At 50.9% G+C, this 22,032-nt stretch overlaps 11 protein-coding genes across 11 annotated transcripts; 3 read left to right on the forward strand and 8 right to left on the reverse strand.

Moving 5' to 3' along the window:
• Window positions 1-416: 416 nt before the first annotated feature.
• Window positions 417-1,179, reverse strand: N7443_010503 (uncharacterized protein; the record flags this gene model as incomplete). Its single annotated transcript, XM_056890559.1, has 4 exons — window positions 417-547; window positions 604-690; window positions 749-883; window positions 948-1,179. The coding sequence occupies 4 exons, from the start codon at window positions 1,177-1,179 to the stop codon at window positions 417-419; spliced, it is 585 nt and encodes a 194-aa protein (XP_056737050.1).
• Window positions 1,180-1,517: 338 nt separating this feature from the next.
• On the reverse strand, window positions 1,518-3,155 carry N7443_010504 (putative actin-related protein RO7; the record flags this gene model as incomplete). The annotated part of the gene is made up of 1 exon (XM_056890560.1): window positions 1,518-3,155. The coding sequence occupies one exon, from the start codon at window positions 3,153-3,155 to the stop codon at window positions 1,518-1,520; it is 1,638 nt and encodes a 545-aa protein (XP_056737051.1).
• Window positions 3,156-3,512: 357 nt separating this feature from the next.
• Window positions 3,513-6,334, forward strand: N7443_010505 (crossover junction endodeoxyribonuclease; the record flags this gene model as incomplete). The annotated part of the gene is made up of 2 exons (XM_056890561.1): window positions 3,513-3,526; window positions 3,676-6,334. 2 exons carry the CDS (start codon window positions 3,513-3,515, stop codon window positions 6,332-6,334), a joined length of 2,673 nt encoding a protein of 890 aa, XP_056737052.1.
• Window positions 6,335-7,769: 1,435 nt separating this feature from the next.
• N7443_010506 (uncharacterized protein) lies at window positions 7,770-9,321 on the reverse strand (the record flags this gene model as incomplete). Its single annotated transcript, XM_056890562.1, has 4 exons — window positions 7,770-8,442; window positions 8,498-9,020; window positions 9,074-9,135; window positions 9,191-9,321. The coding sequence occupies 4 exons, from the start codon at window positions 9,319-9,321 to the stop codon at window positions 7,770-7,772; spliced, it is 1,389 nt and encodes a 462-aa protein (XP_056737053.1).
• A 492-nt stretch (window positions 9,322-9,813) lies between these two features.
• N7443_010507 (diacylglycerol/polyprenol kinase family protein) lies at window positions 9,814-10,926 on the reverse strand (the record flags this gene model as incomplete). The annotated part of the gene is made up of 1 exon (XM_056890563.1): window positions 9,814-10,926. The coding sequence occupies one exon, from the start codon at window positions 10,924-10,926 to the stop codon at window positions 9,814-9,816; it is 1,113 nt and encodes a 370-aa protein (XP_056737054.1).
• Window positions 10,927-11,327: 401 nt separating this feature from the next.
• Window positions 11,328-13,331, forward strand: spb4 (ATP-dependent RNA helicase SPB4; the record flags this gene model as incomplete). Its single annotated transcript, XM_056890564.1, has 3 exons — window positions 11,328-11,611; window positions 11,665-12,171; window positions 12,227-13,331. 3 exons carry the CDS (start codon window positions 11,328-11,330, stop codon window positions 13,329-13,331), a joined length of 1,896 nt encoding a protein of 631 aa, XP_056737055.1.
• Window positions 13,332-13,645: 314 nt separating this feature from the next.
• N7443_010509 (uncharacterized protein) lies at window positions 13,646-16,152 on the reverse strand (the record flags this gene model as incomplete). Its single annotated transcript, XM_056890565.1, has 4 exons — window positions 13,646-14,298; window positions 14,472-15,467; window positions 15,524-16,065; window positions 16,121-16,152. 4 exons carry the CDS (start codon window positions 16,150-16,152, stop codon window positions 13,646-13,648), a joined length of 2,223 nt encoding a protein of 740 aa, XP_056737056.1.
• A 123-nt stretch (window positions 16,153-16,275) lies between these two features.
• On the reverse strand, window positions 16,276-16,999 carry N7443_010510 (uncharacterized protein; the record flags this gene model as incomplete). Its single annotated transcript, XM_056890566.1, has 3 exons — window positions 16,276-16,322; window positions 16,379-16,736; window positions 16,793-16,999. 3 exons carry the CDS (start codon window positions 16,997-16,999, stop codon window positions 16,276-16,278), a joined length of 612 nt encoding a protein of 203 aa, XP_056737057.1.
• Window positions 17,000-17,926: 927 nt separating this feature from the next.
• N7443_010511 (mitochondrial 37S ribosomal protein uS15m) lies at window positions 17,927-18,898 on the reverse strand (the record flags this gene model as incomplete). Its single annotated transcript, XM_056890567.1, has 2 exons — window positions 17,927-18,777; window positions 18,853-18,898. 2 exons carry the CDS (start codon window positions 18,896-18,898, stop codon window positions 17,927-17,929), a joined length of 897 nt encoding a protein of 298 aa, XP_056737058.1.
• Window positions 18,899-19,227: 329 nt separating this feature from the next.
• rps0 (40S ribosomal protein uS2) lies at window positions 19,228-20,218 on the forward strand (the record flags this gene model as incomplete). Its single annotated transcript, XM_056890568.1, has 2 exons — window positions 19,228-19,397; window positions 19,471-20,218. 2 exons carry the CDS (start codon window positions 19,228-19,230, stop codon window positions 20,216-20,218), a joined length of 918 nt encoding a protein of 305 aa, XP_056737059.1.
• A 700-nt stretch (window positions 20,219-20,918) lies between these two features.
• On the reverse strand, window positions 20,919-21,729 carry N7443_010513 (Rho family protein; the record flags this gene model as incomplete). The annotated part of the gene is made up of 4 exons (XM_056890569.1): window positions 20,919-21,080; window positions 21,134-21,253; window positions 21,310-21,550; window positions 21,641-21,729. The coding sequence occupies 4 exons, from the start codon at window positions 21,727-21,729 to the stop codon at window positions 20,919-20,921; spliced, it is 612 nt and encodes a 203-aa protein (XP_056737060.1).
• Between the last annotated feature and the right edge of the window lie 303 nt (window positions 21,730-22,032).

The raw sequence follows: 22,032 nt of genomic DNA on the forward strand, positions 1-22,032 counted from the left end.
TGTATTTAGATTTCCAACGTTGTGCGAATATTCCTCCACCAAGTATATGGATTGACAACTATTGTTTATTATCATATAAGTTAACTAATCGACTATATTTCCAAATCCTAGAACTAGTCTATTATAGGCTTAATTCATGGTTTGCGTATTTCGTACAATATTGTATCCAGTCGATTGACAGGATCACTCAAACATTCTGTGAATACGCCTTAGATCAAGAAGGCGTGCTACAAATTAGGTCAATGACGTACTGTCTTGAAATGCAGCAGATAGTCAATGTTGATGATTCGGGTGCTTTTGCGAAATTGGTGGTGGTAGAACTCAGATGGCTATATGGGTAGGTAGTTATTTTACAGGTTCCCAGATCACAGTCTTGGCCATAGTTCATGACTAGCATAGACGAGGATTCTGGTCATCTATACCTCCATCCATTCTTTCTCATTCTGGTCTGGGAAACTCTCCCGGTACGGATGCTTCTCGATCCATTCTTCTGTAGGAACGGATGTTGCGAACGCCTCATAGAACTCACTGAGTGCATCGTTAAGTTCTTGTAATCATCAGCAATGTGCTCAGTTTATCTCAAAGTCTTGTCTTGATACTTACTTCCAACCTCCATAGGCTCCGAAGGTTGCAGGGAAAAGCGAGAGACGCCTTCTCTCCAAAGAACCAGTCCCGCAGGAATCTTTGTGTCTTGGTTCGTGAGTTTTACTGTGAATCACATTTCAAATGAAGTTATTATTAATCATACCTCGCGGGACACAGATAACAGTCGGATCCAAGGAAATCTTCCCATCAGAAACCTCTTCTTGGTAGCTCCCAAAGTCAAAGCGTAGCATTTGCTGTAGAAGACGAGAATTGGGCATAAAAATCGGCCCATTCGAGTCTAATATGAGTGTTAGTATGTCATCACCCATATCGACTATCCAAGCGTGCAGAAATTAACGGACAGGGGCTTGACTTCGAGATCATCGCATGAACCAATCCATCTTCCGACACTTTAATCGCATCCTTGGAGCTGCGGTTTCCCTCTTCCTTCGAGTCGTACATGGTTGCCTTCCGCTGTAGTTGATAACGATACAACGTTGCTGGAAAGGAGGCATGGGTGGAAAGCAAGGAGAACTTTCGTGCATGGTTGGGATTGAGGCGGGCAGCCGGTAGCCATTGAGCGGTGAAAAACATTGCAGGTATGAAAGTCCAACCTTTTGTAGACAACTAGCTAAAAATACATGTGAAAGTGACGGAGGTGGTTTCTCAGGCTACGAAGGCGGAACCCGCGTGTCTAATCACGTGATCTGGCTGGTAAATAAAGCTTCCGACCAAGTCCTAGTTCGGTAGAGACTAGCTCTCGACTGTGGCTCTCGGAAAGAGTGAAAGAGTGAAAGAGTGAAAGAGTACAGATTCTCTCGTCAAGCCGGCCGGCTACTTTCAATTGATGGATTAATAATGATTATGTCACTTATCTGGAAAAACAAGGGGGTATCTATTATGTTCACTATGTAGTACGAAAATGTACAGGATCATGCCCAGCCAGCCAGGGTCCAGCTGGATCGGTCACCGGCTCTCAGACCGGATCGGCGATCAGGAACAGGTGGCTCTGATTCTCGAGTCGCCCCAGCCAGCCCGTGCTGCAAGAACTTCTCTCGCTCAATCTCAACCATTCCTCGGATCTTCAAGCTTGTCACTAAGCTGGCGCCAGCCCATGCACCGAGAGATTCGACTTCTCGAAGAACACCCTGGACGGGAACGGATGTGTCCTTGTTTTGGCGGCGAAGTTTCTGTTCAACGAAATCAATCTCTGGTTCTTCTCGAGACGGATCTGGCTTCTCTCCTTCATCATGGGAAGGCGCAGAGCTCTTGTTGGTCGGCTGTGCTTCTTCGTTGGTTTGAGATGAGATCTTCATTCGCTCCAGTCGCTCTCGTTGACGCTCCAGGACTTTGCCTCGAATTGGGCTCCAGCCATGCTGATCAATCAGCAATGACACTTCATTGAGAATCCGTTGTCGTAGTCCTGGAATTCGAGAACCGCCACCCACAAATACGATGCGTGACATGCATGTACCGCGGGCATCAGGAGGCAGAGTAAGAAGAGTGTTGTAGACAAGCACAGGTATCGATTTCTCTTCGTCGTCCATTTCACACTCGGTTACTCCTGGCGCAAACATGACCTTCTCAACAGGCTCCGAAAGCTGGGCAAATGGGATGTCACAAAAGTCTTTGTCTGGGTTGTTCGGAGACGGAATTGAGATGGTTCGGTCTGGTCCGGACACCGCTCCGCCGGCCTCTACCTGCGGGTTACACCAAGCGAAACGAGTCGTAACCTCCTCGCAATATGTGAATCCCACGGAGATCTCGTCTTTAACTGCTTCCTCTGGGGCTTTATCGGAGCCCAGAACAGTCAAAATTCGGCCCATCTCCTGCATAAGAAGCTTCGTGGCCCTTGTACTCCGCTTTGTCGTGACCTCCCGGTACTCGTAGATGGCTGTTGTGGTGGTCTCGGCCCAGCCAATGTCTACGACCAAGGCAGACCGCAGGCCCGCCGCGGTTGCAGACATGGTTGCGCTCGATAGAAGGGTAACACTCGGAAAGCGCCAGCGACTGAACAGCGCAGAAAGCAAAGAGGATAGTAACGGGTGCGGCATGAGCGATGGAAGGGCCAGGACGAGACGGGAGGTGCCTGCGTCGGTCAACAGGTGCTGGTTGTAGGTTTCGCGCAAAGCGCGTTCTATTTTGTCCTCGACCAGACCTAGGTCAAGGTCACGTAGATCGTGCCTCCACAGCTCGTAATCCCGTACCCAGTCTTCCGCATTGACAGGTCGTGGTAGTGGTCCAACGCCAGAAGCTCCCTGAATCCAACCGCGGTAGTCTCCAACACGTCGCATTTCTTCAGGCCCAAACCCCACAGTACAAGCTGGACTGCCATTGCCCTCAAATCCCGCCCGAATCCAACGGGTGCCTATCTCGAAAATTATCGCGTCGTCTTCGTTCCGGAAAGACGAGCCCGGCGACGTGGAGCTGGCGAACGACGCATTGCCCGATCGCGGTTGCTGCTGAGGTGTGTGAGGGGATGATGGCCGCGCTGACTGGGAGTGGCGTAGATTGGAGGTTGCAGGCATTGTGCGCTTGTTGTCACCAGTAGACGGTGTGGAAGTTGCCATGTTATTTAGTGGAGGGCACGTTCAGGCGTGTTGCCCCTCGGAGCAACTGAAAGCCGTGGCAGGGGATGGGCTTCTACGACGCGCCGATCGGTGAAGTAGAGCCATATAATTTGACCCGAGGTCTGCTATTTCCTCATAGAAGCTGCTTCCTTTCGAATATCAGAATTGAACTCGAATCTCAAGTGAAGTGAAGACCAGACAGTGCGGAGCTGCACAAGTCACGGATCTACATCGGGCCGTGGTTTATTTACACTCCGTCAACACTCAAGTTCTTCTTCCTGAACGTCTGCGCCAGCACCACATGGTTGTATACCGTTGCTCTTGAGCCGGCGTCTTGCATTAATTGAAGCCGGCCATATGGGTATTCCCGGGTATGTGCTATATACATCGACCCCTGGTTTGGGTGCAGAGATATATTCATGCAGGCTTTGCTGCGGGAGTACTACCTAGCAACGCCCTATCCACGGCGAAAACGTCGCTTCTATCACTGGTACAGACCATTTGACTTACTTTGAAATAGATTAATCAACGCCATTGGCACAGGGGAGCGAATCTCTCTATCCAAACTGGCTGTAACCCACTTGGAGAGAACAGCAAGGCCTATTCGAGTGGCTGTTGACATCTCAATTTGGCTGTTTCAAGTCCAGGCCGGCCGTGGCGGAAAGAACCCTGAGCTGCGGACTTTATTTTTTCGACTTCTGAAGCTTCTGTCACTGCCAGTTCACCCGCTGTTCGTTTACGATGGCCAGCATAAGCCTCCCTTCAAGAGGGGCAAAGCAGTGTCCACCCGCAGCTACGGCAGTGCGCCGATCATCCGGCGCTCCAAGGATCTGATTGAAAGGTTCCGATTTCCATGGCACGAAGCTCCGGGTGAGGCCGAAGCGGAGTGTGCGCGACTGCAACGAGCTGGCATCGTTGATGCGGTCATGAGCAACGATGTCGATGCGTTGATGTTTGGCTCCACGCTGACGATCATGAATTTTTCGAAAGAGAGCGGAACTGGTACATCTGCATCAACGCATGTGACTTGTTATCGAATGGGCAATGAGGGACACATTTCTAATGTTCCCTTGGACCGAGCGGGCATGATTTTGTTTGCCATGCTCAGTGGAGGCGATTATCTGCCCTCAGGCGTCCCGAAGTGTGGGAGCAAATTGGCCGCGCAGATTGCGAAAGCACAATTTGGCGATGATCTGCTGAAGGAAATATCGTCCGAATCGCCCGACCTGGACTCCCGGCTGAACGAATGGAGGGAACGGTTGCAATTTGAGCTTGAAGAGAACGAGAGCGGCTGGTTTACGACAAAACACAAAGCTGTGCGAATCCCGGAGTCTTTTCCTGATCGAACAATTCTCAAATACTACGCAGAGCCTGTGGTGTCAACGAAAGATGAAATGACGGCCTTAAGACGTCGTCTGAGACATGCCTGGGATTGCGAGATTGATCCTATGGCGATTCGAAGCTTTGCTGCAGAACACTTCGAGTGGAACTACCGCTCAGGCGCGAGGAAGATTATAAAGCTTCTCGCGGAGCCTCTCATTTCCTACAGACTTCGCCTCCAGAGACCTGTAAAGGGCCTATGTTCAGGCACTCTTGCTCCCGATTGTGATACATCCTGGATGCAAAAGGTTCACAAAAGTCGTGCAAATTTCGGTACAGACGGCACTACCGAGCTTCAAATGGACATGCTGCCCATTGATGTTGTTGGTATTGATCTTCTAGCCGAAGAACCTAACCCACCTCTGCCATCCCAGGAGACTGTGCCATCGCAGAACACGCACCTCTCCGGCGATGAGGATGACGACCCAGAAGTCGCTGCCGAGGTGCCACCGCCCACACCTTCGAAGTCGCGGGTGACCAAACGGTATGATCCGCTTGCAATTGAGAAGGTCTGGATCTTCGAGACTGTCGTCAGACTCGGTCTTCCTGAAATTGCTAAGAAATGGGACGATGGGCAGGCCGCCAAAGCTGCCAAAGCGGCCAGGGCAGCTACTCCCAAGCCTAAGAAGCCGGCCGCTCGGCGCGCAGGGCCCAAGAAGAAGGGACCTATTGATCCCGGCATGACGCGGGGGAGTATCCTGAAATATGGAACTCTCACAAAGGAAGGATCAGAGTTATCCTCTTCCGCAAAGACCCAGTTGCTGGAAGCAGCTTCTTCTACTAAGCCTGTCAAAGATCAGCGCTCCCCATTCCAAAGTATGACGCCCGTTAATCCCGAGACGGATTCCTCTTCTCCGAGTATGTATTCACAACATCAGGCTTCGGAACAGACACCCTTGACATCACACGAACTGGATGACTTTATTGGCACATTTTCATCATTGTGCACAATGTCAACACCGGCGGCCAAGCGACACCCGGTGAACACCCAGTCATATATGCGAGCCCGAGCCGGCATTCTGGCAGGTACCGAAGGTGAAGTCGAGGAGGTCACCGCTTCCGTCACCGACCATGTTGCGTCGTCGCAGACTTTACGAAAAGGCATCAAATGCAGCTACTCTGTCTCCAGCGATGAGACTTCAGCGACCAACGACGAAGTAAGGGAAGAAGATCTCGCAACAACATCGCTAGCATCCATGGGACTTTATCACACTCACAAGAAATCGGTCAAGTGTCCATCAACGGAGAAATCGCACGTAATTGAAGACTTGGAAGAAGCCATCGGTTCGTTATCACTGTCATTGAAGGACGAAAAAGAGACACTTCTGGGTTCGACAGTCCCTTCTTTGCGTCTACCAACTCCATCGAAGACACAAGACCACAAATTCCGTGGTAGTCCTTCCAAGGAACTAAAGCACAAAGGTCATAATTCTTCCAAGGCATCTGCATCTTTCCAAAGCTTTGCCGTGGACACAAAAGGTATTGATGCTCTGCCAAGGCAACCATCCGAACACATCATTGTGCCACCGAGCCGGAGTTCTTCCCCATCAAAGGTTTCCGAGAAGTCAAAGGGCAAGTCGCGAGAATGCACAAAACAAAAGGGCCAAGAACCGGAGCAAACACCAAGCATTGGTCATCTCGAAAACCTCACAATCTCGAATGGCTTCTGGATGATCGACTCCCTCGCTCAGTCCGAAGACGACTCTACTACCACGAAAGTCGATGGCGTAAAGCGTGGCCAGAAGAAGTCGGACAACAAGAAGCGCGTTCCTCGCGTCAGTATTCTTGATTTGGTCTGAATATCTTGTGATACCCTCCACATTTGCTTGTATTTGTTTTCTTCAACTTCAAGATCAGGATTCAGCGTTACATAGGAGTATGCACAGGTCATATCAAGCGCACATACTACGGAGAACAGGCGGCATTCTTTAATGAGACACAGCATGCATTCGGCGCTATCCGCAGCTTTCAAAATCATAATTGGATTCAACATGTTCAACCTCCATCGTCTTGAAATCTTACATTTCCGTGGCCATCCTTGTAAATTATCCGCCAAATGTTTTCCCACAGGCTGGGATAGCAATCTCAGTCTGTTGTGCATATTTCGTGACGAAATCGCGTGCGGAGATCTCATGAGAGCTGCCTTTTTGGAAAACCAATTCTCGGAAACCTTCACTGGCTTGAAAACTTGGTCAGTTAGTATGGCGCAGTTCAAAACCGTGCCACCAGAAGTATATTACCTCGAAAGAAGCCATTTCGTCCCGAACAATAGTATCCCAGCTCTTGTCTATCGTCATGTTCTTCCAAAGCCATTAGATCCAGAATCCGCAAAGGCTCTGTGCGAAGACAATCACTGGCAAAAGAGGATTGATCATTAGGTTTAGTGATTTAAATTCACTCTAATCAATTCCTTTGGTCGTTAGGGTGAATGGGGAGCTATTTACAGCGCTCACTTCCATCCAAACACGCATGAATGCTATGGTGCGCTTCGGCATCTAGCTCATGGTGAATTCATAAGACTAGATTTATCTCATAAAACTGTCTTCCAAGGCGGATCAAAGCTAGCTCTCAGCCGTGAAGGATAGGATACCGCTACTGGGGGAGTGGAAGTAGATGTAAACGCGGGTGATGTTATTGTGGTGCCAGCGGGTGTATCACCCCGGCCTTTAAGTGTATATGGAGACTATAGATACATCGGAGTATACCCTGAGGTACTTTTACGGCTTTGTTGCCTAGTTTTATAAGACTGATAGGTTGACAACTCCAGGCTGCTCTCAAATGGCGCAGCAACTACTGCAGAGGCAACGAAGTCATGAAACTCTTGCGAGAAGAGATTGAGGAGGTCAGCATTCCAGAGCATGATCCATTATGTGGTCTCGGAGGTCCACTTGTGAATATATTGAATCAGACCTCGCAACAGAATACGTTACGAGGCTATTTGGACATGATCGGCACCGTGACTCTCCAATTCGTAGACTAGCATCTACGTAGCGAGCTAAGAATTATAAAATGATAAGAATGATATTCATTCGTATGGTGATATGTCTCTGTATACACGACTGCTTCCTTCAAATTTCTCGTTCATAAATTCAGAAATATTATTGACCCTATTGCAGCCCCCGCCCCATTCTTAAGCTCTGAACCCGAAGTCTTCGGGCTTCTCTCTCAACTTCTGTCCATTTCTCAGCACCCAAGTATGAATTTGTAAGATTCGTTAATTCGTTCAGCATTTGATTACAGGAAAATCCAGTCCTCGCCCCATTCGTAAACGTATTCAATCCAAGGCCTCGGTGTTCCCTCGGCGGAACGCCGGGCCCAAATCTTCTCCAGCACTTCGAACGCGCTCGCGACATTAGGGCAACACCATAATTTCCATAGATGTGCAAAGACTTCCGCTATCATAGCCCTTTGGTTTTCCGTTTGCATTTCAGCACCGATCACGAATGCAGGCCATATTAAACTCTTGAAATGGGTATCCTGTCGGTCAATGGCTTGGAAGTTGAGCATGAGAGAATCGATCGAATTGGCGGGTCCCTCCTGAGTTAAGCAATATTGCCCTGTTGACATGGAAAATATCTGCCGCGCGTATATCTCCACAGCTGCCTGGTAGAGTGAGGCAAGATGGTACCGTGATTTCACGTGGCAAGAATGTGTGGTTGTGAGCGCCCAGTTCATGGGCGAAAAGCCTCGGATGAGACTTAAAGTATTGCACAATAGCTCTTGTTTGTCCTCGGCCGGTCTTGAAGAAGCTGAGTTCACGAGCAGAAGCACGAATAGAAGATCTGCAGGACACCCGACCCAGGTTTGAGTCTCAGATCGTTTCAAAACTTCAAGCATTGGGATTGTGGTGAATAGTGGTCGATACGGTTGTTTGGCTTCAACAAATGTCGAGCCGATGATTTCAAATCTATAGTGCCTCATGTTAGCCATCATCAGATGAGATGCTCCGAGATTGTGCATACATAGCGTAAGTTGTGTCAAAGTACTCATAAACTTGAGGTATAGAAGCCGCAAGACTTCCACGTCCAGATTGAATGGCAGAAAAGCCACATCTTTGCACGAGCTCCCTAAGCCCGAGTAGATGATATTTCCATGATTCTCTTCCAGAATCCATAGTTTCAAACCAGGTAGACAAGATGATCGTGGCAATGGTACCATCTAGCTGATTCATGAAGCCTTCCTCGCTTTCTTTTCTCAAGAAAGCCAAGGTTCTCTGCTTGTGGCGAAGTGCGTTATAGTAATCGGGCGACTGTTGCAGCTGCTTTGCAGCTTGTGACTCCGGAGAACTATTCGGTAGCATCATACCATTCACGTCTTCTGTAGTCAGGATACTTGAGCTCACCCGTTGGGCTCGATGTAAAGCAGCAACAGAGACAACGGCATCACGAAACCCAGGACATGATGGGATAAGGCGCATGAACTCTTTGAAAGGGTTTGCTGGTTCCACGTTGTGTATAACGCAGTCCTGGGAGCACTCTTGCTCAACTATTTCATGTAAGTGAGTGATCACCGTGATCTAGCCTGATCTATGCACTTACAGTAAGCAATATAGTCCCGCGTGGAAGGAGACAGATCCTGCAGGGACGGATCAATAAGCAGTCTGACGATTGAGAAGTGTGTATCCGAATGTGGTACTGTCTTTCCCTTCAGTTTACCCCGGCTTGCCACGCTGTTCGTCCATCGTAAGGGTTTCTCTTTGCTGTACCCTAGACATGGCCGCTGCGAACGGGCGCACTTCCGGCAACCGGGCAGTGATTTGTCGCATTTTACTCGTCGTCGGCGACATGTCCAACATGAATCATCGTGATAGGAAACGTTAGTGGTCATTTGCTTTTGGCAAGGCGCAAATTGATCAAAAATTATCTGGGCAAAGGGAATAATTGTGGGAGGGTCTTCTTACGTCAAGATGGCGCCATTCCCGATGAGGAAGCCAAGGCGCATGTCTCCACAAGCCGGAGAAAGATGCTTCTCCACTACAGGAACTATACGCGTTGCTTTTCAAATGTAGAGCTAGAACTAAGTTCAAACAGGTATATATCAAGGACTCAATGCGCCTAGCTCAGCTACAGATTATTCGCGCAGAAACAGCAAGAGAGAAGAGAATATACTAGGATAATAGATCGGCAAGATAATTCGGACTTTGCGCGCTGTCTAAGCCTGAACCAGATTTGATGCAATGCCATGCCCGAACTGGTGAACCATTCAATCATCTAAACATTAGAATACCCAACATAGGGGAAAACAATGTGCGTGCTATACCTAATTATGAACTTATATATTAACCAAAGACCTTCAAGAATCCCCAAAGTCCAAGGCCACTGAAGACGGGGATTGTCAGATTGTCATCCCAGTTCCATAGATCAATGAACTCGCTGCCAGCGGCGACAACGCCAGATACGACACTCATGACGCCGAGGGCCAATGGCCCAGTAATGGTGGTGGAAGAGGAATCGCCGGTCCAGCCCAAAAGACCCCGGACAGAATCCGGAAGCAGGTTCAGGCGACCTGTGAACATAAAGGCATCCTTCGGGTCATTCGGGAAGGTGCCGATATAAGGCACGAACCAGCCCCAGAAAGCCGCGGCTGTGACAACGCCGACAGCCCAGGCAGCCAAGGTTCCAGCCAGGCTCTTACCGGGTCGGAGACGGGGCGTGTAGCGGCCCCAGAGACGGCCAAAGGTGGATGCGGCCGTGTCACACCAGCTAAGAAGCAATACACCCATGACGCCAACATCTTTGGGGAAGAATCTCAGGACGACATATGCGCCAAGGAGGTACCAAATCACGCCATTGTAGCCGGAGACCTCGGTCTCGCGCATAAGCGCGCCCAAGCAACGTGTGTAAAATTTGTTGACTTTCTCAGAGCGGTGACGGATTAAATCTGTGAGTGCGATGGGCACCAGTACTGTAAATAGCACCGGCGTGATCTGCAGCGTCTGGATACCCCGGCTGTAAAGGTGGAGCGTGAGAAATCCGATTGACACGTGCAGCACTTTGCGGGGAATTTCGTGGCGGTGAATGAAACTGCGGTAACGGGTGTGTAGAGGAATGATACCGAGCGGTGATGGCGATCGCGAAATGTCATGTAAGGCCTCTGGGATTCGTAATGTCGGTGAGAGGAAGCCATTCGAGACCTTGCCGTTGGTGGATGGGGGCGAGGCTGGAATTTTCGGATTCGACCGCCGCTTAGGCCGCCGTTGTCGCGCCGCACCTGAGGGTGTAGACTCCGGCTCGGCTGCATTCGCTTCTACTTCGGAAAGGCGCTGTCGGCGCGCCGCTGACCGTGTTGTCGGTGCAAAATACCCATCACGTGCGTCCGATCTATCGGACAGAGAGGGCGATGGGGAGATGACTCGTGGCGTCGCCGGGATCGAGCTCGGTGATAATGGCATACCGGAGGCTCTGCTAGAGAATGGAGGGAGTACTGGAGTCCAAATAAGGCCGAGGAGAGGCCTTGTATAGAAATCGGCGCCGTCGCAGGCAAGGCTGCCGGAAATCAAAGATCTTGCAAACGACTCAATGATGGGCGGTTGTGATATGGCGCCGGCGCGTTATCGAGGATGGGTATGGACAATAAGTGCACAGATTCGCATGGTATATGCTGAAAGACCAAAGAATAGAGAGTAGGTCGAAGTGTTAGCGCGAAAGGGAAAAGTAGATCGTAAACTCCCCGTTTCCGCCCAATGCCGCTGGCACGTGACCCTATCTTATCGATAACGCATGGGTTTTTTTTCTCAATCTGCGATTATCAGATCTCCAGTCGAAGTTGTTTTGTGCTCGAATCTGCTACAAAATGGCACCCAAGCCATCGTCGTCCTCACGGTCGTGGGATGCTCTCACACCGCCGCTATCACAATGGACCCTGGACGCTGTGGCCTCTATGGGCTTCACGCGCATGACCCCAGTCCAGGCCTCGGCCATTCCTCTGTTTATGGCGCATAAGGATGTAGTCGTCGAGGCTGTGACCGGTAGCGGAAAGACTCTGTCATTTTTAATTCCCGTCGTGGAAAAGCTTTTGCGCCTTGATGATCCCATCAAGAAGCATCATATTGGGGCTATCGTTATCTCGCCAACGAGGTGAGTCTAGTCGCAAGTTTCTGCTCTACGTTGGTTGCTAATACTCTACATAGAGAGCTTGCAACCCAGATCTACCAGGTCCTCCTATCCTTGCTGGAATTTCACCCTGCGTCGGCCGCCGCAATCCACCCTCCTGAAGGCGATGCGCCTCGTCCCAAATCTTCCGCCTCGGTTTTGAAAGTCGTCCCACAACTTCTCTTAGGCGGCACAACATCCCCGGCGGAGGATCTTAGTGCTTTCCTCAAGCGCTCGCCAAATGTACTGGTTGCGACGCCTGGACGATTGTTGGAGCTTCTCTCCTCGCCTCATGTTCACTGCCCGCAATCTACCTTCGAAATGCTTGTTTTGGATGAGGCCGACAGACTTCTCGACCTCGGTTTCAAGGAGGACCTTCAAAGAATCCTGCGCCATCTTCCTAAGCAGCGAAGAACTGGTTTGTTCAGTGCCAGTATCAGTGAGGCTGTTGATCAGATTGTCCGCGTAGGACTTCGCAACCCGGTAAAGATTGCCGTTAAGGTCAAGGGTGGCTCTGGAGCTGAAGACAAGCGCACACCAGCAAGGTATGTTCTGAAATACCTGATCCATGTTGATGATTGTTGCTAATCGTATGGCCAGTCTGCAAATGACCTATCTTACAACACCGCCTGCCCATAAGTTCTCCATCCTTAAGAACATCCTCTCATCCGTCCAACCCACTCCTCAAAAAACAATATTCTTCGTGTCAACGTGCTCCAGTGTCGACTACCTCGCCATGATTCTCCCAATCATCTTAGGAGACGGGTTCCTTCTCGTTCCTCTCCACGGAAAGCATGCCTCCAACGTACGCCAGAAGAATTTCACCCGCTTCACAACTTCCACGACTCCCGCTATTCTCCTGACCACCGATGTTGCTTCCCGTGGACTCGACATCCCATCTGTCGATTTGGTCGTGCAAATTGATCCCCCATCAGACCCTAAGACATTCATTCACCGCTGTGGCCGAGCAGGCCGTGCTGGTCGCCGAGGTTTGAGTATCGTTCTTCTCCACCCCGGACGGGAAGAAGACTATGTCCAGTTCCTCGAAGTGCGCAAGACTCCCGTTGCACCTTTCAATCTCCCAGTTCCTCTTTCCGATGCGGACGCCGCGACCACGACTCAACTTGTACGCTCGAATAATCTCCAGGATCGATCTCACCACGATAAGGCCCAAAAGGCCTTTGTCAGCTGGCTTCGCAGTTATAGCAAGCACCAAGCGAGCAGTATATTCCGGGTAGAAGACCTGAGCTGGGAGGCTCTGGGTAAAGCCTGGGGTCTTCTCAGGCTACCCCTAATGCCCGAGCTGCGCAGCTTCACCGGAGACAAGCTCCTGGGTGTCAGTGTTGACTGGGACACCTTCGCATATAAGGATAAGCAGCGTGAGAAGCGTCGCAAGGAGGAAATGGAAGAGAAGGCGCAAGGAGGAGGCGCCCAGAAGCAAGATTCACGCAAACGCCAAGCAGGCGAGAGTGCCGCTTGGAGTCAGAATCAAGAATCTCGGGAAAAGAGACTCAGGCGGAAGGAGACCATTCAATCACGAAAACAGCAGGAGAGATGGGAGAAGCTGCCCGAGGAGGAGAAAGAAAAGGTCCGTGAGACTGAGCGGATGGTTGAGGAGATTCGTATCAAGAATGAGCAAGAACGGCTGGCCAGAAAACAGCTGGCAGCTGAGGGTGGAGATGGGGAGTTCCAAGGCTTCGATTGAACGTGAGTTGGAGTCTTTGAAACTGAGTATTTATATTGTTCAAAATAATTTAAGTACATCCCAAACTCCATGCTGCATATATGGCCGAACGAAAAATTCAACTCACAAACATGGGAAATCACACACCAGGCTTTTAATCCAAAATAGACAACACCCACCAATTTTAACCAGCGTGTCTTTTATATGGGTTTATGAATTAGCCCAGGCGGGCTGGAATCGAGGCTTGCACAAGAGGAACTGTTATACCAAAATTAGAGTTGTCGTAAATTAGCCCAGCGGGCTGGAATCAATATTTGATTGTCGTTAAATGCAACTTAGATCTCCAGCTGCCCTCGTTGGAATTCTTCCCACATAGTCTGCCAAGCAGCGACAGCCTCGGCATACGCCTCTGGAAACGAATTCTTGTTGACAAATTCGGCAATAGCAGGGTCGATGTTCAAAGTCTCAACAAGACTAGCCGGCTCCGGCCAGCACAGGTGGGCAATTTCTCCAGTTGGACACTTTTCACGCAACCAATTAGCATCGTCAGCTGGGGTGAGAGGCTCAATGGTATCATTGGACTCAGGGTCACTGTAGAAGACAGGGGATGAAGTCAACGCGCCCAGGCTTGAGGGAGCATGCAAAGTCGCGCCGAAGTTTAAGGGGGTGCCCGTTGTGGCACCCAAGAAGGACGGTGTGGCAGTGGCAGCAGAGGTGATACTGCTCGCAAAAGGATGAGCTTCCCGAAGACGACTTGGCGTCTTGGGTTTGAACTGTTCAGCCTTGTTGCGGGCTCGGGTCAGAGGGGATGGGCCGTCAACGTCGGCGTCAACATCAACGTCGGCGTCGGCGTCAATGTCAGCGTCAATGTCAGTGCTGATTTGGGAGGATTCACGTTCTGGGGTGGTGGCACTGGAGTGTTCGAGAGTTTGAGTAGCGGTAGGGGCGGTTCCGCGGGATTCGGGGACATCGTTGAGGCTTGTGGGAACTTGAGATTCAAAGTTGTCAGTATATATTTGATCCTGGGTATCCCGTCTGTAGTAATAGAAGAAACGGATTCGGGGGCTTTAAAGGACTTTGGTCTGCAGCGATACTTCACAGGCGGATGATTCGATAGGGCCTCGCATGGCAGGAGAGAAGGAGAGGACGTTTGAGACGTACCGGAAGGACTGGAATTGGGTTCCCGCGTTTGCTTGGCCTTGAGTTCACGTTCTTTCTGCAGTGTCTCATAGTCGATCGAATTGCGGGCATGTTTAGCGGTGGTGGGTTGAGCATTGGTGGGGGCATTGGCGGGTTCATCTGAGGAAGCTTGTGTTGCCGGAGTCGATTCCACGCCTGAAAACAGGTCACTTGAGTCAATTGGAGACAGATCAGGGGCAGCGTATGTGCCTCGGCGGTTAGGAATGAATCCAGGACGGCGCGCAGGAGATAGAGCGCTGAGAGGGGCTTTTGGAGTATTGGGCCGAGTGGTTGCACGTCGGCGCGACTGCGACGCATCAACGCGTTGCTTCTTGGCGGCAGGTTGAGTTGTTTCATTGGCCTTCAGTGCAGCCACACGCTTTTCTTCCTCCTCCCATTCAGCGTCAGTGAACTCGAAAAACTCCTCACTCATACCATAACTGCATCCTTTCGGGTTTGGGATTTTCTCAGGCTCCTCACGCTTGCGCTTGAGCGATTGATCTTCAGCGGAGGCAGATGCAGTCTCATTGGAAGTAGGAGAAACCTTGGTGGGAGCAGAGATAGCAACTTCATTGCTAGCCTCCGTATCCTCTGTAGTCTGAGAAGGCTGAACAAGACGAGGGTTCGTACCTCGCGCGAACCATTTCTTGAGTAGCTCTGCATCATACGCACGAGGAAAGAGATCGTATCCAAGCTCGGCCGCTGGAGGGGTAGGCTTTTGGCGAGACTTGGACGCAGCCACTGGGCGATCTGTTGTTGAAATGCGACGAGGACGACGAGGCCGGTCAGGGTCTACGTCGTGAGGAAGAAAAGTGGAAACACGACGGCGATAGGTGCTACGCGTTGGCAGAGGCACAAAAGCCTCGGTGTGCGCCTTAGGTGCAGTCACAGGAACCGTGTTGGCCTCGGTCGACTTAGTGGGCGTAACAACTTGGTCGATACTTTCATCAGTCTCCACGGTCTCATCGGCTTCGGCGGCTAAAACTTTGGAGTAAGCTACGAATCAAACATGACTAGAACATCTAAGGACGCACCTGGCAGGGTTCCAGCGGACGGACGAGTGACAAGCCTCCCGCGAATGTTTGTCCATCTTCTGGAAACATTGTTGAAAATCCATCGCGACCAACTGGGAGATGAGTTGAGGCTTGCTGCCGAGTTGCCGACATTGGCAGCCGGAGGAGCTGTCATGGGAGTCATGGGAGTCCTGAGTCGGGCAGACTCGGGGGTCGCAGGATTAGCAATGACAGAACTATTCTCTTGGGTCTCTACAACCTGCTGACGGTCCTGAGCAGGAGCTTCTCCATCCGAATCACTCTGGGTCAAGAGATCGGGCAAGCGATACAACGTGCGATTGATGCGGCCACTGGCCTCGGTACGACGTGTCTGGGAGATATTGGAGTAGGAGCGACGAATAGGAGTGGCTTTCTGGGGACCCAGAACCTGAGTGCCTCGAGAAGCACGATGAGCGTTAGAAGAAGCGCGAGTCGGCGAAGTTCGGGGGATTCGGCGGGCGAGGTTCCGGCCTGAGCGAATGGTGATCAGTACAATTTGATTAAGAACGTTCCCTTGGTCGTCGCTGAATTCATATATAACTGGGTTAATTGGGGAAGGAAGGTGAAGAAAGTCATCACATTGGTTCCCGTAGAGGCGCTGTGAAGCCCATTCGCGGAAACGCAATAGCTTGTCGTAGACTCTGGTGCTTTGAAGCTTTCGGCAGATGGGATTCACTGTATGAAGCTTGGAAATGCACTCACGTTGTGCAGCCGTATCGGCACCGGTACCATCTTCAGCATCGCCCGTCTCGACGGAGGCGAAGACGGAGTGGTGGGGGCTCTCGATAGATGGGATCAAGGAAGTAGGTTCGTCTTGCGTTTCATGGTCCTCGTGACTCTGCTCAGTGACAAGTTGATCAGCAATTGTTGCGTAAAGAATGACGAGTTGTTCCGATCCAAGGGGGGAGACATCTTCAACGTCCTGCATAATAAGGTCGTCGGGGTGGTCAAGCTCCATTGCAGCCTCTCCATTGTAAGCAATGGGAGTTCCAGCAGGGGGTGCTTTCTCCAAAGCTTGTACATGAAGGTCAAGTTCATGCATCAGCTGAACTGATGGGGGTGAAGGGGGCTCGTCATCAATTATAATCTGGGGGGAGCCAACCATTTCGATGTTGTCCTGGCCGACTTGCTCGGCGGCGATGCCGGCTGAGTCCTTCTGCTCTGGCTCGGTAGATTTGGTGGGATTGCGGGTGGGCTTTTCAAACACATCATTAGTCGCGTCATTACGCGCTGGGTATCATCTTCACACACCTTCTTGCCACGGGTACTCTTGGAACGACTTTTCCGGGTCTTCGGAGTTGGCTTCGGCTTTATAGCCTCGACCGCACCCGAGCCCGGCTCCGCCGCATCCTGCGGCTGGGCAGATACGCTGCGCGTGTTGCGGCGGCGGGGAGGTGCGGGGACGTCGTCGAGCGAGACGAGCCCACCAGGTGAAACAGGGTGGGAACGAGTACGCATTGTTGCGCACTCACAACCAAACAGTCACGGAGAGGAAGGGTTGGGTTGCCTTTGGGGTTGCCTTTGAGGGCGAGATGGGGGGTGCGCTAGGGAGCGAGGGAACACAATCAAGCGACCCCAGAACAAAGTCTGTTCAAAAAGCGGCTTTGCGAAAGTTGGGGAAGGGAAATAAGAGAACGAGAAAGAGGAAGAGAAGGGGATCAAGTAGTCGAGCCTGGGTCTGTTTGTTGACGTTCGCGGGGTTGTCTGTCGAGCTTGGTAGATAGAGTGATGAAGGTGCGCGAGAGCAAGTGCTCTCACTTCAAGAAGGTTCGATAGGCGCGCTCACCTGCTGATCGACCTCACTTCGACGTGATCCAAAAATGTCGTCTAAAGATGGGCAGAATAGAGCGAGGTTGACGAGGCGGTGAGAGCTTAGTGATTCCTCAGGCCATCGGTTTGTCATTTTCAAGTTTGTCAACTTAAATATAAATCATGCAGCCTCAGGAGCAATGTAAAAGAGCCGGTCTATATAGGCAAGGTAAATGATCATGCTAAGCCTTCTAGTACTAGTGCTTGGAAATAGTCGGAGATATTCATCCCAAGCATGCATGATATGTAAGAGACACGGCAAGCTGCGACTCATTTATTTAATATGTGAGAATGAAACAATCGTTAGGTACCCATTCGAGAATTCAGGTGCATTCTGACACGGGATCAGGAACAAGATGAAAGGAAATGAGATTCTATTTGTACACATGATTCTGATCTTTCTAGGCAAAATAGCCTCAAACATTCAGATCAGGATGGTTGAACCGGTAAGTTCCGATGCCAGGAACTGGCCAAAAAATAAATAAAAATTACACACGCTGATGCTCAATTCAAGACACTAGGCAAGTTTGAGAGTCCGGCGAAGATTCCGTTCAGTCGAAAGCCAAAAGAAAAATCCTAGATGGCGATCTCGCCCTTCCATGCGGCCTCAGACAAGCCGAGAGTCTCCATCAAGTTCTGCCATCTGGGGCCCCCTCGGTCCTTCCTGCGAAGATACTGGAGCAGCTTCTGTCTCTTGTGGACAAGAAGCTGGAGGTTGCGCTTATTGTGCTTGTCTTTGTTGGTAGTCTTCAGATGGCGAGACAGGTTCACGATCTTGGCTGTCAGGATAGCAGCCTGAACCTCGGGAGAGCCAGTATCCTGGCCAATGCGAGGCGCCTTCTCGGGGTGAACCGGTGCAGACTCATGGCGCACGCCAGCGGGTTTAGGTGGTAGAGATGAGTCGGTATTGTGTCGGCCGAATTGGTCGATGCACTTCTGTACATTCAACCGAAGGCGATCTTTTGCGTTTCCATTGCTCAGGTTCACAATGCGCTGGATGGCTTCCTCTGCATTTCGGTGTTGCTGCTGATGTAACTCCGCTGCCTCCGACTCTTGCTGAGGGTCCGCTGTATCACGATCCGGATTCTTCAGCGGCTCGGTCAGATCCTTCGAGAATTGAAGTGCACTGTTGAGCTCATCCAGCTTCAAATAATAGTTGATATCAATGCTGGATACTGGAGCCTGTGTGCCGGCCTGAATTGACTGGATCTCCTGGATAAAAGGTGTCGGCTTGCTTTCCACAGGGTGGCCGAGTGAGGCTTCCCGTTCAGCCTCGAGAACTTTTCGTCGAGAAAGATTGGCTGCCTTCCGTTGCCGGGCATGTGCGATCATGAAAAAGTCATGTTTCTTGGGCGACTTAGCCTTAGTGGACGCCGCACGCGCAGTGATGGTAGTTCCATTTGAGAGGGCCTGTCTGGAGAGCGTGCCTGGACCAGATTGTACCGTCAGCATTCGTGCGCAAATAATCTAGCTGAACATTAGCTATATGAGCTAAGTCATACCTGTCAACACCTTCCAAGAAGGCTGGACTGAGAAACGTGGAGGCATGGTGGCCGGTTATATTCAATGGCCTCCTATAGCGTCTGCGAAGTTCTTCGCGACCAACTCTTTTGTCGGGAAATCATGTCGCCGGTCGAATAACGCTAGACCTGTTTGGTCGATGCTTCCTGCCTGAGGTTGTAGTATATTGACACCTGAGCCAAAGCCCCGATCTGTTATGTAATCATGCCCTAGCCCTAACGCTCACAACCAACAAGCGAAATTTTTCCGAGGCGCGGCGTGGGTTTCGCGGTTCGGCTTCAATCTTTTCCCTCCATCACCACGACAAGAGCCAGACGATTGATCTCTCCAAAACATCAATCTATCAATCGCCCACCATGGCCCCCTCCCAGCTTCCCCCGGTTTTCAACCCTACCCCCCAGGACATTGAGATGCTCCTGGCTGCTCAGTGCCACCTCGGTTCCAAGAACTTGCAGGTGCACATGGAGCCCTACCTCTGGAAGACCCGTGCCGACGGTATCAATGTCATCAACATTGGCAAGACCTGGTATGTAGCGGGAAGCGAGTGAACCATTCGTGTGAAAGAGTGCAAAGGGCTAATTTGAAATGCGATGAAACAGGGAGAAGATCGTCCTGGCCGCCCGTATCATCGCCGCCATCGACAACCCCGCTGACATCTGTGTCATCTCTGCCCGTCCCTACGGTCAGCGCTCCGTCCTGAAGTTCGCCTCCCACACCGGTGCTACCGCCATTGCCGGTCGTTTCACCCCCGGTAACTTCACCAACTACATCACCCGCTCTTTCAAGGAGCCCCGTCTCATCATCGTGACCGACCCCCGCACCGATTCCCAGGCCATCAAGGAGGCTTCCTACGTCAACATCCCCGTCATTGCCCTTTGCGACACTGACTCCCCCACCGACTTCGTCGATGTTGCCATTCCCACTAACAACAAGGGTCGTCACTCCATCGGTCTCGTCTGGTGGATGCTCGCCCGTGAGGTTCTCCGCCTCCGTGGTACCCTTGCTACCCGTGAGACCGAGTGGGACACCGTTGTTGACCTCTACTTCTACCGCGACCCCGAGGCTGAGGAGAACAAGGAGATCGCCGAAGAGACCAAGGTCCCCGGTGCTGACGAGATCGGCCCTGGTGCCGTCGAGTCCGGTTTCGCTGGTGACAACTGGGACGTGAACGCCCCCGGTGCTGGTGCTCCCGGCACTGCCTTCGCCGCTGCCAGCGCTGCTGTCGGTGCCACCAGCTGGGAGGCTGACGGTGCTGACTGGGCCGCCAGCTCCGCCCCCCAGGGTGGTGACTGGGCTGCTGAGACCCCGGCTGCTGCCCCTGCTGCTGCCACTGAGGCTAAGTGGTAAATCCACTCAGTCTGGAACGAGGATAGTCGAAAGGGGGGAGTATGACCTCCACCCAAAAAGCCATGGCGATCCGGGATGATTGTGGCGATTTCCCGTGTACTCGAGACACAGGAAATGAGAAAATGCTCTTGTTTATTCATTTACCTTCCGAAACCATTGACAACAATGGAATACACCATCTCCCGCAAAACCCCTTGACATGTCTATCCTAGTTTCTGTCCAATGTCCAAAAAGAAACTGAAAACAGCAGAAGAAAAAAGAGCTTTCACCGGAAATCTTCCACGTCCTTTTGCATCAGTGATCTCTTGCCAGCACCTTTATTTTTTTTGATTTCATGTTTTCGCATCGGGGAGGAATAGCTACGTCAATCATTGACTGGCGCTTATGAGGGAAAGATATCCAGTTGTGTTCTGCAACTGGGGGAAAGCCCTGTGCTGTCAATCTACAAGGTGGACTTGATCGTTACCTTGGTTTCTCCCTGTATGTATCTTCTAGTAATCGGAAAAGGTCGTGCTCGGTATCTGCAGTTGATCACGTAGGATAATCTTCGTAAGGACTGTAAAAAATAAATAAGATGTGTTCTGGGTCGTAGTATATGCTACGCCCTAGATTACGTCTTGCATCTTTGCGACATGAAAGTGCCGTGATTCGAATATCATCTCGTCGTTATACTCGTCAAAGTTGATGCGACCTAAAATGCTCAAAGAATCATACAAGTCCCAGAGGTTTGCCCACCTTTCTCTGTACTAGTCATCCCCGCGAGCCTCGCCAGGTCTTCGAATGTCTCTTTAAGGAGCTCACCCGTCAAGGCCGAACACTCGGCATACCTGTCACACCGGAGTTCTTGAGCGATACGGTAGGTCTCAAGATGCTGTTAGTTAATACATTCGGCTTATTTTGGGGATCGTCACCTACCTCTTGGGGATAAATGATATCTTCGCCTTCTTTTCTCAGGTCTCGTTTCAGTCCGAGCAACATAACAGGTATACGCTCTCCCTGTCCATGTTGGAAGAACCGAATAATATCATTTCGCCACTAAGTTTTCCTTGCTGTCAGCTGGATATCATCATCCAGAGATACAGTGAACCTACCCCTTTGAGCCCTTTCAAGGTTTGCCGATTGGAAATGTCGAAGGCTAGCACAACCACGTCCGGCTGCAGGCTTGTCCAGTGCTGGTTGGGATTCGACGTATCATAGAGCTCTAATGTGAAACTCTTCTTCGAGAAGCGAATATCGTAGATGAAAGGCTGGTCAGTGTCGCGTAAGATAGTTGGTGGGCTGTCTGGTGCGCCGCTAGGTTGTGGTGTCGGTCCCCTCCCACTCTTCAGACGTCTGTATCGATGTTAGTGTTCTTCTTCATTAACGCAGCATTTAACTAGTTCTCTCCACTGAAAAGTGTGTAGAGATACAGTACAAACTCACGATAGAAAGGTAGACTTGCCACATCCCGGATCACCAAGGAGCAGTAGCTTGACCGTACTCTCAGTCTCTTGGCCTACTGTTTCGGTCATACTATCGCTCTTGATCTGTATGCACTTTTCATCTGGATAGGAACATTGCAATACTGCAAGGGCCTAGAGAAATGCGAAGTTGCGAAGGTGCGGGTAGCCAACGAGGTCTACACCGAAATATAAACTTCAGCCCTCCAGCATGCAAATCCAGGCAAATGGCCCACCAAAATGATCGTGATCGACATTTAAGTTCCAATTAAATATAAGCTTTCCTCTTTTCATGCGAAGAAAGGTTTAATACACAATCATACGCTCTAGACTTCATAAGAGAGCCGACATGAGTCTCATCTTACAGTACATAAC

Source organism: Penicillium atrosanguineum (genome assembly GCF_028827265.1).
Source record: "Penicillium atrosanguineum strain IBT 20685 chromosome Unknown utg000008l_segment0_segment0, whole genome shotgun sequence".
In the NCBI taxonomy this organism is placed as follows: Eukaryota; Fungi; Ascomycota; class Eurotiomycetes; order Eurotiales; family Aspergillaceae; genus Penicillium; species Penicillium atrosanguineum.